Source organism: Rhinopithecus bieti, unplaced genomic scaffold (genome assembly GCF_001698545.2).
Source record: "Rhinopithecus bieti isolate Rb0 unplaced genomic scaffold, ASM169854v2 scaffold_31531, whole genome shotgun sequence".
Taxonomy (NCBI): Eukaryota; Metazoa; Chordata; class Mammalia; order Primates; family Cercopithecidae; genus Rhinopithecus; species Rhinopithecus bieti.
The window spans coordinates 940,941-954,097 of record NW_016814088.1 but is presented as its reverse complement, the minus strand read 5'-3'; the positions used below and the strand labels follow the sequence as shown (position 1 = coordinate 954,097).

Sequence of the window (13,157 nt, the reverse complement as noted above, 5' to 3'; positions counted from 1 at the left end):
GGCGTGGTGGCGGGCGCCTATAGTCCCGGCTACTCCGGAGACTGAGCCAGGAGAATGGCGTGAACCTGGGAGGCGGAGCTTGCAGTGAGCCGAGATCGCGCCACTGCATTTCAGCCTGGGCGACAGAGCAAGACTCCTTCTCAAAAATAAATAAATAAATAAATAAGCAAGTAAATTGATAATATACCATGTGATGATAAGTACTATGAAGAAAAGTAAAGCAACATCAAAGGATAAAGAGTCCTGGGGGATAGCTGTAATTTTAGAAATGATGGCTAGCAAGTCCTCCGAGATTAGTTGAGATATTTTCAAAGAGCAAATGAAATAGGTGAGCCAGCCACATAAATGTGGAAGAAGAGCATTCCAGGCCATAGACATTATGGGCAAAGGTCCTGAGGCAGGTATATTCATAGAAGAACTAGAGCAGAGTGAATGAGGAAGACGAGGTCAACAAAGGGATCAGAGGTTAAATAATAGTAAGGACTTTTGATTTGATTCCCAGTGAGTTGAGATTCCACTGGAGGTTTTGAGTAGAGAAGTAATAAGATCTGACTTAAATTTTTAAAGGAAATTGACTATAAACTGCTGGTGGTTTACTTTACCATATAGCATAAAAGTCAAATATCAATGACTTAAACCCATGAAGCCTTGTTTTCCTATCACAAAAAGTAATTTCAAAGGAGGGTGGTTGAATGCCTTACCATGGAAACTCCAGAGTCATCAGGGTCCTGGTTTTTTCCTATTCTTCTGCTTTTCCATTCTAACTAACAAGTAGCATCATGGTCCAAAATAGAGGCTGAAAATGTTGCTATCACATTTACATACCAGCAAGTAGGAAAGAGAAAGAAGGAAGGGAAAATAGGGTGTACTTCCTACTGGGTCATCTCTACTTTTGGAAATTTCTCAGATGTTCTGCAGGATACTTCTTCCATCTCATGGTAAGCCCTTAGCCACATGGCTTTGTCTAGCTACGAAAGTGTTCAGGAAACAGAGCATTTCAGCTGAGTACATTGTTGCCACCAATTAAATTAGGGTTTTGCTACTAACGAAAATAAGGAATCAGAAACATGGGAACCAAATAAGGAGCAATTTAAGATGGTCTAGGCCAAAAATATGGTAGTTAAGACTAGGTTAGTTCCAATGAAGTGTTGCTACATGGGACACATGTTGGAGATCCAGCCAACAGGGTTCACTGATGGGATAGTCATAGGAGGTGAAAGAAAGAAAGAAGTCTTGGATGCCTCTGTGGTTTTTGGTCTGAGCCACTGGACGTATACAATTCCAACAAGTGAGATGGAGAATTTCCTCAAACTTTGATTTGTGTATATGTTAATATCTATGTGATCGCAATATGTCTCAGACATAAATGATCTGCCCTTCACCTCCTCTCCACTCTCCAACTCTAATCTTACATAATTGACACCCAGATTACCCCACTATACATTCGGCCTCACTGCCAGCATCACTTGTTTTAGAACCAGAAGTTTTAGTCTTTTATATTTACTTTCTAATTATTTTTTCTTTGGTAATATTATATGTTACTGCCATTAAGTATTATTCTTCTTTTTTTTTTCTTGTATTTCACATAACAATCCTAGGCCACTCAATAAGGATTCACAAATTATCTGTTGAACAAAATTTCATGTGTGTCCTTGCCCTGTTCTCATTCTTTCTAGAAGTTATGACCTATATCTCGATGATAAAAACCTGAGTTTCACTGTAGGCAGCTCTGTTTTTTGCCAACAATTCCTGCATCTTATTTGTGTAGAAACCAAAATCTACTACTTAGCCTTACATCCTACCTACTCTTCCTCCCCAAGAGAAAGGAGATCCTTCAGATGACTTACTCTCCCTCTCCACAGGATGAGGGTTTGTCCTTCCAAACCAAACTCACTTATCTAAATAATATGAGAATGAAATATTGCCTAAACCAGAAATACTAAGAAAAAACACTATGGGAAGGTGACAGGTTGGGGCAAGTATTGGGATTGCTCACATATTTAAATCTTTAAGAGTGGGAAGTCAAATGAATGTTATACTTATCCTGCCTTTCTCCTACACTTTTCTCTCCTTCTGATGCCTCTTCTCCATTTTCAGCCTCTGGTCCTGTCAACACTATTTACCTGGAAGTAACAGTACATCCAGAGATTTAGTAATCCAAGACTTTCAGCTGGGAAACTTCTCCCAAATGGTAGTAGCAATATAAGCCTAAGACCTTTGAATGCCTGAAGGGGAGCCCATCCTCCTGCAGAATTTGATTCATATGGAGAAAGCCCTGGTTAAAGGCCTGCCAAGAGTATCTTTTCTCTGAAATGAGGTTTTAGGTCTGTAATTTTCCTGTGTCATTGCTGGTCCTTAGGTAGTTGATGACTGTCTATAGTGGCATTCCCATAGCCACTAGCTACACACACACACACACACACACACAAAGACAGGGCAAGAGCCCAAGCTGACAGACCATTTTATCCCCTAAAGGACACTAATTAACTGGTTTGACTGAAAACTTCTCCTTGCTATACAAGAGAAAAAAAAAAATAGCTTCCAGAATAGAGAATGACAAAATGCCTAAATCCTGATTCAGTCTAAAAGAGACAGGTATTAAAATTCCATTAGTTTATCCCCTTTAAAATATTTTATTTTTCCCCTCATGTAGCTATGTTCTTACTTTAATAAGAATGAATGTTTGTGTGTTAAATATATTTATCGTAAAGAACAGTGTTTTAGTGCAAAGTTTCATAGATATCCATAACTAATCATATCTCCCAAGTAATTTTCATTTGCCAATGAACAGAGGCACTTTGATAAACTATTCCTTATTTTCTGCCACTAAAGTAGGCCATGATTTTTATTCTCATTTAGCAGATAAGGAAAGAAATGCACAAAGAGGTGAAATAACTGACTTAGCCATTTAAAGATGTGGTAGTAGAGTTGAAATTCGAAATCTCAGCCTCTTCCAACTTCCTAAACCCTAGAGCTATAAAGGCGGTTTTGCAATAAGAAAGCCTATTTATATGACTTTCCATGGGACCAAGAAGTCAAAACCACAACAGGGTAAAAGCAGGAAGACATTGCTTTCTTGGCAGGGTGTTTCAAAGGCAGCAACGTTCACCAATTTCAGGGTATTTTGCTATATTGTGGGGGCTGTCCTGGATAAGCATGACTAAAAAGTGCTTGAATAAAGGAGCATATTCTTTGAGAACACTGTTAACCTTCTTGTTTTGAAAATTAAAATAATCAAGCTCTGTGCTTATTATAAGAGTCCAAAGAAAGGCCTTTCACTTTGAACCCTCTGACCACTTCTTCCTTTACATAGTAAAATTTCAGTTTGGTCTAAGGATAAATTATCAACCAAGTTCTGGAACTTATCCAAAAAGTTTCCCTCCTCCCTCCCCCCTACAAGTGATATTATTACATAAAATAATATCACCAATCTACAAACTCCACAGACCTTTAATGAGCAGTAAGTTGAGGACGCTTGTGTTAGTGTCCAGCAGAAGCAATTGGCCATTCTCCACTGTGACGTTGTCGCCATCTTGTGGCAGCCTTTCAGGAAACCAGCTGTGAGTCCGGGACCATCTCCGGCAGAACTGTAAAGAAAAGTTGCCCTGGAAAACAGACAGCTGGGTTGGTGGGTGGGTTGGTTGCTTGGCTGGTCCGTTGCTTGGTTGGTTGGTTCACTGGTTTGTTGGTTTGTTGGTTCATTCATTGATTTGGGGTGGGATGGTATAAGTATTGAATCAAAATAGAAACTTCTCAAAGAAAGTAAAATTAATTTAAATATTTTAAATGTCTCCATAAAATTGGTTACCTCTCTCTTTTCATATGACTAAGGTAAACAGGAAAAAACATGAAAGGCAAAATTATATTTGAAGTTCTGTGCCCAGCCCCTGGAATTCTCCAATAACATGCTGGTAATGTTTTCTTACCTTTTTTTTCCCCTGTAGCACAGGCTCCATTCTACCTAACAGATGAGGTTGATTCCATTTATTTTTACAGACATGTATTGAATCTTGGACAAAAAGTCATAAATAGCCTGGAATAGGGAGAATTAAAATGTTCTGCTTGATGGGTGGCATTTTGCTTTATGTAATTGGTATCATTTTTCACTGGCTCTACTGCCAAGAGTCCCTGTTTTATAGGAACATTCCTCTTCCCAAGTGCTCAGATCTATCCTCCCACTCGGCCTTTTTTGATATTATTGTTGCCTTTCCCCCTGTGTCTGGTGCATCAGGGCTGAAGCCCATGCAGGCATAGGCAGAATGCCGACTGCCTTCAGATGACAAGTAAACAGCCTGGAACCTTTGAGTGAGGGGTAGGGAGCCGTACTGACAGAAGGAGCCAGAAAAGGAAATACTTCCTCTCCATCCCAGCCTTCAGTCCCTCTCTCAGAACTTTTGGCTTTCCTGTTAATTTATGGTCACTCTGATGTCACATGTTTTTTAAAACAGGGACATAAAAATCACAGAAAGCAATATTCAGCTCATGCAAGAGGCTGGAAATATGTCTAAATGCCTTGTGAAGTTGTGGAAGTATAATTACGATAAACACAATAAAATCACAATAGAGAAGGTGATTCCTTCAAGGTAATACATATGACATGTGTAAGCCACTCTCTCCAGTCTTCTTCCCATTCAGATTCCAACCAAATGTGAAGCCCAAGTTCCTATAAAAATAAACCGCCCAGAAGGTCCTCTCATGATGTGTTAGAGGCAGATGGCAAAAGATCATTGGAAGGGAAGGCATGTTTGTAATATCGACAACTACACCTACTCAGAGAATAGTGCTCTAGAGTATTTCTGAGACAGAAGATGGAAAATTGTGTTGCCAGAAGAGCCGTTACATTTTCCAGAAGAGGATACAGACCCCAAGGTCAACAGTGCTGAGGTGCAGACCCAACACAATCACTGAGAAGGCTTTGCGATTTACTCATTTTCTACATCTGCAAAGAAATAAAAGTCTATGACTCATCACAATTTAAGAGATGGAAAGAAATAAGGCATAGTGATAACCAGTTCCAGTATCACAGAAAAACTTATAGGTGACACAGGAGCATCATCGTGAACTGAAGGAACCACACCCCCATGCTGACTATCTGTAGGCTACAAAAGTAGGAGAGAATTTTAACTCTAGATGATTTCACTATAGGACTAGCTTTAGGTTGGTAAAATAATAAACAGTACTTCTTATAAGGCTACATATATTGTACATTCTTATAACCCTTTAATTTACACCTGTAGAATACAGAAAGAGGAAAGGGAGGCAAATCAAAGGAAACTGGAATGAAAGAAGGTGAGGAAAACAGAGATGGTAAAGTAAACTGCATAACAGGGTGAACCAGGTTATCTGTATTGTCAGCTCAGAGGCCATGATAAAAGGACATTTGAAAAATCTTGGATTTCCAGAAGGCCAGAGATGGAAAGGACTCTAGCAAAATCCTATCCCATAATTTTACAGATGCTATTTTAGGCAGTGTTCCTTAGAGCTTAATAAAATGTAGATTCCTCTAGTGTCATCATATACCTATGGAATCAAAAGCTCAAGAGGTGGGACCCAGAGATCTACAATTTTATTGATTCCCTCAGATGACACTTCTGCATCAACATTTAAGGATCAATTCAGAGCAAGGGCTGGAGAGGAAGGAGATATACTCTTTAAAAGGAACCAAGAAGTTTTCTCCAAACCAACATCCAAAGCTTAGGATCTTTGTCCAGGATCACCCAAAGACAAGCAAGCTAGGAAGGATGATGTGTTGGTGAACTATAAGAAATATGAAAAATTCAGCAGCATAACCCTTTCTGAGACATTAACCTGGTGGTCAGATCCATAACCCAGTCACAGAACTATGAAGTAAACCAGGGCTCATTACACACACATTAAAATGATCTGGAACAATTAGAAATTAGTTAGATATTTAAGTGGGTCAAAGGTAGACTATTTCATGGTGTTATCCATTAATTAATTTGAGATCATTTTTAAATTTTTATGATTAGCACAGATATCTGTTATCTAGCTCTCAATAAGCTTTAGAGACTTTCTTGCTCTGAAGTACCTGCTTATGCCATTTGCTGCCTTCCATGTGCTATAACCTCTTGGCCTACCCTGTCAGCCTTCAAAGATTGCTGTACTTCGTCCCATCCCAGTAGGTGGAAAGGTCAAATACTGTTATCTCTACTTTTCAGTGGATAAAGCAAAGGCTCAAAAGTGTTTAAATGCTGTGTCAAAGTTCATAGTGATGGAGGCAAACTGGAATCACGAAAAGGAAACATCCATCCGAAGTTTTTCCCTTACTGTGGCCTCTCCTGGGATGCTCTTTCCCAAAAGATCTGCATGGCTCACTCCCTTACTTAATTCATGCCTCTGCTCAAGTATCACCTCCTTACCTGTATTATTATTTTTAAAAAGCACCCCCAATCATTCCTTCTCCCCTAATAATGCTTCATTCTAGTATTAAATAATACAATTCCTTGCATATTTGGTTATCACTTATTAAGCTTACTCAAATGAAGCAGGGACTTGGTTTGGGTCATTGCTATATCCCCACCTCCCTAAAAGATGTCTAGCACATAGTAATTGCTCAATAAATGTTTTTGAATAATTCATTAAGTGAATCTTATACCCGCTGGTGCCATACATGCTTTTACAGATATCACACACACACACACACACACACACACACACATCTCTTCCTAATGCAATAGGTGAATACACAGGTGCTAAGACCTTAAAAATGCTATATCCCCTAGGTCTTCTCAAACATTTACATTCCTTTTTATGTTTTCAAGTTCCGTTTAAACATAAATCAAATGATAAATAGTGCTACTTAATTGGAACCTGAGACTCAAATTCGATCTCATAAAATCGTTCGCCAATTTTTTCTTTTGCCTTAAGTTTCTCTAGTCAATGTGGCCAATGTCAAATGAATACAGGTGTTTAAGCATTCAGTTTCAAGAGCCCTAAGCTTCTTTGTGCCCTGAATTCCCCTTAGCATAACAAAGATATCTTGAGATGTATAAATGTTTATTGATGTACTCATGCTTTTACACAAAATAATGACTAAATACTAAAAAATCTAAAAATTAGTGCAGCCTCCACTGCTTACCAGCTACCTGGGGAAGTAGAAGAGCGGATATCTCTATGATTGCAAGTTATCAGTGTAATCCATTGACCACATGCACGTTGCCATAAGAATTTTAGCTCTCCTACATTTTCAGTTAACAGAGCTGGTGGTATCATTCCCTCCCAGCAAAATGCTCCATGAAACAGTAAGGATGGCTCACCTTCCAACATTTTCATCCTCCAATCCATGTCACTTCAATCCAATCAAGAAAAAAATAATGCCAACAGCATTGATTAAAGATTTTGTCAATATATTTGAGAATGTCTCTGTTGATACCAACATATTTTTGGTGAAGGCCATGTTCTGTGTCAACAACCCAGCTTACTTCCACCTAATATAAGCTCTTTCCTCTATAGTTCCCATGATGCTCAGCCTTTAGCTTTAGTGTTCTTCCTGGAGATAAACACTTCACTCATTCTTATTCTGCAGATGAAGAAAATCATTTCCTCATAGGCATATGGGGGCAGGTGCGAAAATAGAGATACAAGAATTGCCCAGAACATGACCTCGTCTTTGCATATAGCCCCAAATAAACCCAAAAAAAGCAAGAAAAAAACTTTCTTCCCTCAGCTGGGAAGCTTATGCAATTTGTTTTCTTCTTACAGCACGTCAGCACTTCTCTGAACTTCAGGGAATGTGCAGTGTCTGCAAATCTTACATGTCACCTTAAATGTACTTGCAACACCACCAGAGTTATCTTGAAAGAAGTCATTGATCAGCAAGTTGGAACACCCGGCAAAGCAAAGACCTATTTGTGAGTGTATGCATTGAGCTGGGGTGGCAGAGGAGGTGGGGTATGGGAATCTCTCTAATCACAATGTCTCCTGACTGACAAGGACAAGAAAGAACTGTGCTGACACCTCACCAGAATGTCTTCTTCCTTAGCATCCAAATCCTGGAAATAGGAAAAGACAAGTCCCTGTAACCATTTTCTCCACTCCGTATCCTTCTTTATTTTCTCCAAAGCACTCATCTCTACCTAATACAATGTATACTGATTCATAATCAGTCAACCCCTAATAGAATATAAGCTTCACAAGAGTGTCTTGGTTTTCTGCTGTATCCCTAGTACCTACAACAATGCCTGGCATCTACTGGCTACCCCAAAAATATGTTTGAATGAATAAATGGTCAGCTCTTATTTGGACTTATGATGCCATAATGAAAAATACCTTAATAACTGAAATAATATGACATGAAGCTATAATTTAATTTTATTCAGTTCTTCTTTAAATTGAAATGTTTTAATTTTTACGAAACCAACTTTATTTACCTTTTTGTGACATTCTTCATTACATTATAGATAAAACATCCTCTTTCATCCTGACATAAATATCACTTAAATGTCCTTCTTGATTGGTGGGTTTTATATTTGCATGTTACTCCTCAACTAACTTATAATTTATGTTGATGGAAAGTTTTATACTTTTTGCTTGTCTTCATTCCTTGCTTTTTTCCCCAAAATAGCTGAGTGTCTTCATACTATTCATTAAATAACATTTATTCTCCCAATTAATACTCTTGGCTATTTTAACAGTTGAATTATAATGTTGGATGATATTTAAACCTATCGCCAATTTTAAAATCCCAAATCCTTTTGTATGAGGTAATATAAAGGTGTTTTTCTCCACCAAAAAAAAAAAAAAAGTGGACCTCTTCTTGTTTCTTAAGGTACTTATTATTATCATTTAGAAAATACAAATAGCCAGATAATTAAAGTGTGATTGATTCAATAATTAAAGGCATAACCAAGATGCTATGGGAGTTTAGAGGATTAGATGGCTGACCATGGTGGAGACAGCCTTACAGGGGAAATCAAATGCATTAAACATCATTTTCTCTTTTTAATCTGGACACAACAGATAACACAAGCTGAGATTATTTCAGCTGATTATAAAACAAAAGATAGTGTAGAAAAGTCAACTATCTACAAATCCAGGATTATGAATAGAGCCCCTAACCTATAATCTAATAACTCTTTAGGAAACAAAAAGGAAATTGAATTAGTTTGGCATAATTTATTCTTACTGACCTCATGCAGGCTCTAAGTGATCACTTTCTTTTCTCGGTGGTTATAAACCCCTCATGATTACAAGATAACATGAGAATGTCCTTCCACACTGCACTGTGTAGCACATCGACTACTCAAAGAAATGTCAACAGTGCTTTTTGTCAGAGATTCCTGCCCAGTTCAAATTGACCCTTTCTCATCATTAGAAAACTGGGCAATTCATTGTCTTATCTCTCGGTTCTACACACTTCCTATCCTCTGCGATTTCTCTAAGATTGCTGACACTACCTCAGTGCTTCATATATCTAAGTTATTAGCACTCTTAAGCTTCAGAGGATTTTCAAAGTCTGCAGACAGGACAAATTTACAGTCTTCTTTTATCCTTTCCTCTATTTGAATCTTCAAATCTCCTCTAATAGCATCTCTTCTGAATTTTAAGTCCAAAGACCTTTCCACTTGTGGGAGAAAAAAAAATGATAATGATAGCTGCTGATTATTGAATGTCTCTAATGTCCCAAGCACAGTGCTATACATTTTACTTACAGTATCACTAATCCTTATGTAAACCCTGAATATCTGAGACAGGTCTCAGTTAATTTAGAAAGTTTATTTTGCCAAGGTTGAGGATGCATTCCCGTGACACCGCCTCAGCAGGTCCTGATGACATGTGTCCAAGGTGGTTGGGACACAGCTTGGTTTTATACATTTTAGGGAGACATGAGACATCAATCAATATATGTAAGATGTACCTTGGTTCCATCTGGGACAACTCGAAGCGGGGAGGGGACTTCCAGGTCACAGGGAGACGAGAGACAAATGATTGCATTACATTCTTTAACATTTCCGATTAGCTTTTTCAAAGGAGACAATCAGATCTGCATGTATCTCTGTGAGCAGAGGGATGACTTTGACTAGAATGGGAGGCAGGTTTGCCCTGAGTAGTTCCCAGCTTGACTTTTCCCTTTAGCTTAGTGATTTGGGACTCCCCAAGATGTATTTTCCTTTCATACTTGTAACTAAAAAATGTAGGTATTACTCTTTCCACGTAAGGTTTAATTAATAATAATGGCCAACACTTACTGGGTACACTTAACAGATATTATCTCATTTTATTACACACTCCTTTCAGACTACTTTCCAGGAACTACAGAGTAGATGGATCCCTGCCTTCAACAAATGTTTATTGAGCACCCACTACACACCAGGCACAAAACAAATGCCTGACCTCATGGAGCTTATATTTTAGGGAGATAACAGGTTAAATATATAAAACTAATAGTGTGCTCTGACGGAAAAAAGAAACAGGGTGAAGTGGATCAGAAGTGCCAGGGTGGGAAGAGCTATTTGATATGGAGTGATCAGGGACTTCCCTGATTGGACTGGGTTGGGATTGGAGCAGAGAAATAGAGTATGAGCCAGAGGTTATCCAGGGAGGACCTTGAAGAAGGAGTGTGTTCAGAGTGCTGCAGGTGCAGCAAGAAGGACAGATAGGGCAGCTGGCCCTGGAGAAAGGAACGTTGTACAGCCAGATGGCCTTTCTACTGATGCAACGAGAAACACTGCACAAAGACCTGGGTGGACATCAAATTCTTCATATGTCATAGGAAAAAGAATCAAGTAAAACACTCAGTAACATATAACGAGGTCAGCAAACTACAGTCCACAACCCACTATTTTGATATTGGCACATGGCACACAGCATGACAATTCATTTACATATTGTTGGTGACTGGTTTCAGTTTGTGACAGAGGCAACATGACCCACAAAGCCTAAAATATTTACTATCTGGGTCTTTATAGGAAAAGTTTGGGGACCCCTGGTATATTCTATTTCATACTATACTATCAGTATAGTACCTACAATATGCTCAGTATAGTATATCTGTAATACATCAGTATTAAAACATGTGCAAAATGGAACTTTCTGTAATTGAAAATAAGTAATTATAATACAGCTACCTGAGAGTTGATGGACTGCAAGCAAAAACATCTTAGTAAAGGATATACATTAAAGTACTGGAAAATGATTCAATTCTTTCCATTTTTCAGTACACAATAAGCCAAATCTCAGAAAGCCACAGAAAGGCAAGTGGAAGTGCGGGAAGATGTGTGTGTGTGTGTGTGTGTGTGTGCCACTCATGCACTCACACGTATGCACATGAATACACACCCACACACACACACACACACACAGAGCCAAATCAGAAGATTGACAGATACATGCTAGCCTTTTTCACAGAGCTGACACACTGCCATTTAACCAGCGAGCATACAGCACGTGTTTGTGTTCCCAGTCACTATTAAGAGACAAGGTTAACATTTTAAGTGATGGACTACAACATGTTATTTCCCCATGCAATGGACCCGTGACTGCACCGCCTTCGAAAACACTTAATTTCAGTGATTGAATACACAGGAGCGTACTTTCCCTGCTATGAACGTTTGACAGCTCCTCAGTTTCATATGCCAGGAAACTTTTTTTTTCCTCCTTTGCTTTTTTTCCTCTCTTTACACCTGAAGGGAAGCAAAATGAATATGTGGTGGCAGAGGAAAAAGGAAGAAACCCAGAGAATGAAAACCAGCTTATAAGCTTCAGTGTATTTTAAAATAAAAGTATTCACTGCCATCTGCTCTAATTACTTCTAATGTTTGGGCTACCATCTTCATACAATAGAAATAATGATCTCCTCAAGGGCAAAAAAAAATTTTTTTACGGAAACAAACAAAAGTTGATTACATTTAGCTCCCAGGCTAAAGAAGCATCAAGCTACTTTGTAGTGAACGATCAATTAGGAGAATGGGTAGGTCTCAGATTAACACTAACAAATTAGGTCCCCTTGGTGGTTCCCTCCCTTTTCTTCTTTTCCTGCCTCTTTGGAGGAGCTGTGCTCACAGCTCACAGAAGGCAAAGCGCTGACTAGGCATATTTCTGGGTCTAGGGTTATTCCACACAAATTCCTTACATTTTCATCAGAACCAGATAAGACCAAGTCTTCTCCCTGTCTTCTTGTTGACATTATACATGTCCCAAGTTTAATACTGAATATAGGGCTGGGTATTCTACCAAGACTTCGAATTACTTCATGGAGTAAACTGCTTAGGGGCCACCCCAGACCTGAATTCCTCTAACGCAGTTAGAGCCCACTTAGCCTCAGTAAAGTCACCAGGAACAGAAACGATCCAGGCCAGGTCCATTCCTTAGACTTAAGTGAAATATCATGGAGCCCAGGAAGACATGGAACAGATTTCTACAATGCCAGCAGGAGAAATGTCGCTTTCACAAAGGCTGAGTCTAGTGACCTTCCCAAGTCCTCAAATTCAAACATACTACTTGGATGAAGCAGAATTCTGAGATGTCCTAGGATTCTGACCCCCTGGTGTACACACACTGTGCAGTCCTCTCCCCTTCAGCAGAAGCAGAGTCTGTGAATACGACGGGCTATCATCACTCCCGTGATTGGGTTATGTTATATGGTAATGATGATAGAATTATGCAGATATAATTAAAGTGAGAGATCAGCTGACTTTGAGTTATTCAAAAGGGAGATGGCCTTTACCTAATCAGGTGAGTCCTTAAGAGAGAGATTCTCCCACTGGCCTTGAAGGAGCAACCTGCCATGTGGCTTGGAGGAGACCATGTAACTAGGACCCAAGAACAGCCTTTAATTGCTGAAAGTGGTCGCAGCCAACAGCCAGCAAGAAAATGAGGACCCAAATCCTGTATTCACAAGGAACTGCCTTTCACTGACAACCTGAATGAACTTGGAGGAAGACCTTGAATTCCAGAAGAGAACGTAGCCAGACTGACACTTTGATTTCAGCCTTGAGAGACCTTGGGCACAGAACCCATCTACTCTGTGCCCGGGCTTTTTAAAAATTTTTTTAATAGATTTAGAGGGTACAAGTGCAGTTTTGTTACATGGATGGATTGCATAGTGGCGAAGTCTGGATTTTTAGTGTAACTAACACCTGAAGAGTGTACACTGTGCCCATTAAGTAATTTCTTGTCCCTCACCTCCCTTCCCACCC

At 39.1% G+C, this 13,157-nt stretch overlaps 1 protein-coding gene across 1 annotated transcript in view; it reads right to left on the bottom strand.

The window, feature by feature from the left end:
• PKHD1 (PKHD1 ciliary IPT domain containing fibrocystin/polyductin) overlaps positions 1–13,157 on the bottom strand; it is a 484,394-nt gene that overhangs the window by 340,498 nt on the left and 130,739 nt on the right. The window contains 1 exon segment of the mRNA XM_017849608.1: positions 3,449–3,605. Within this exon segment, the coding sequence (XP_017705097.1) occupies positions 3,449–3,605 (157 nt within the window).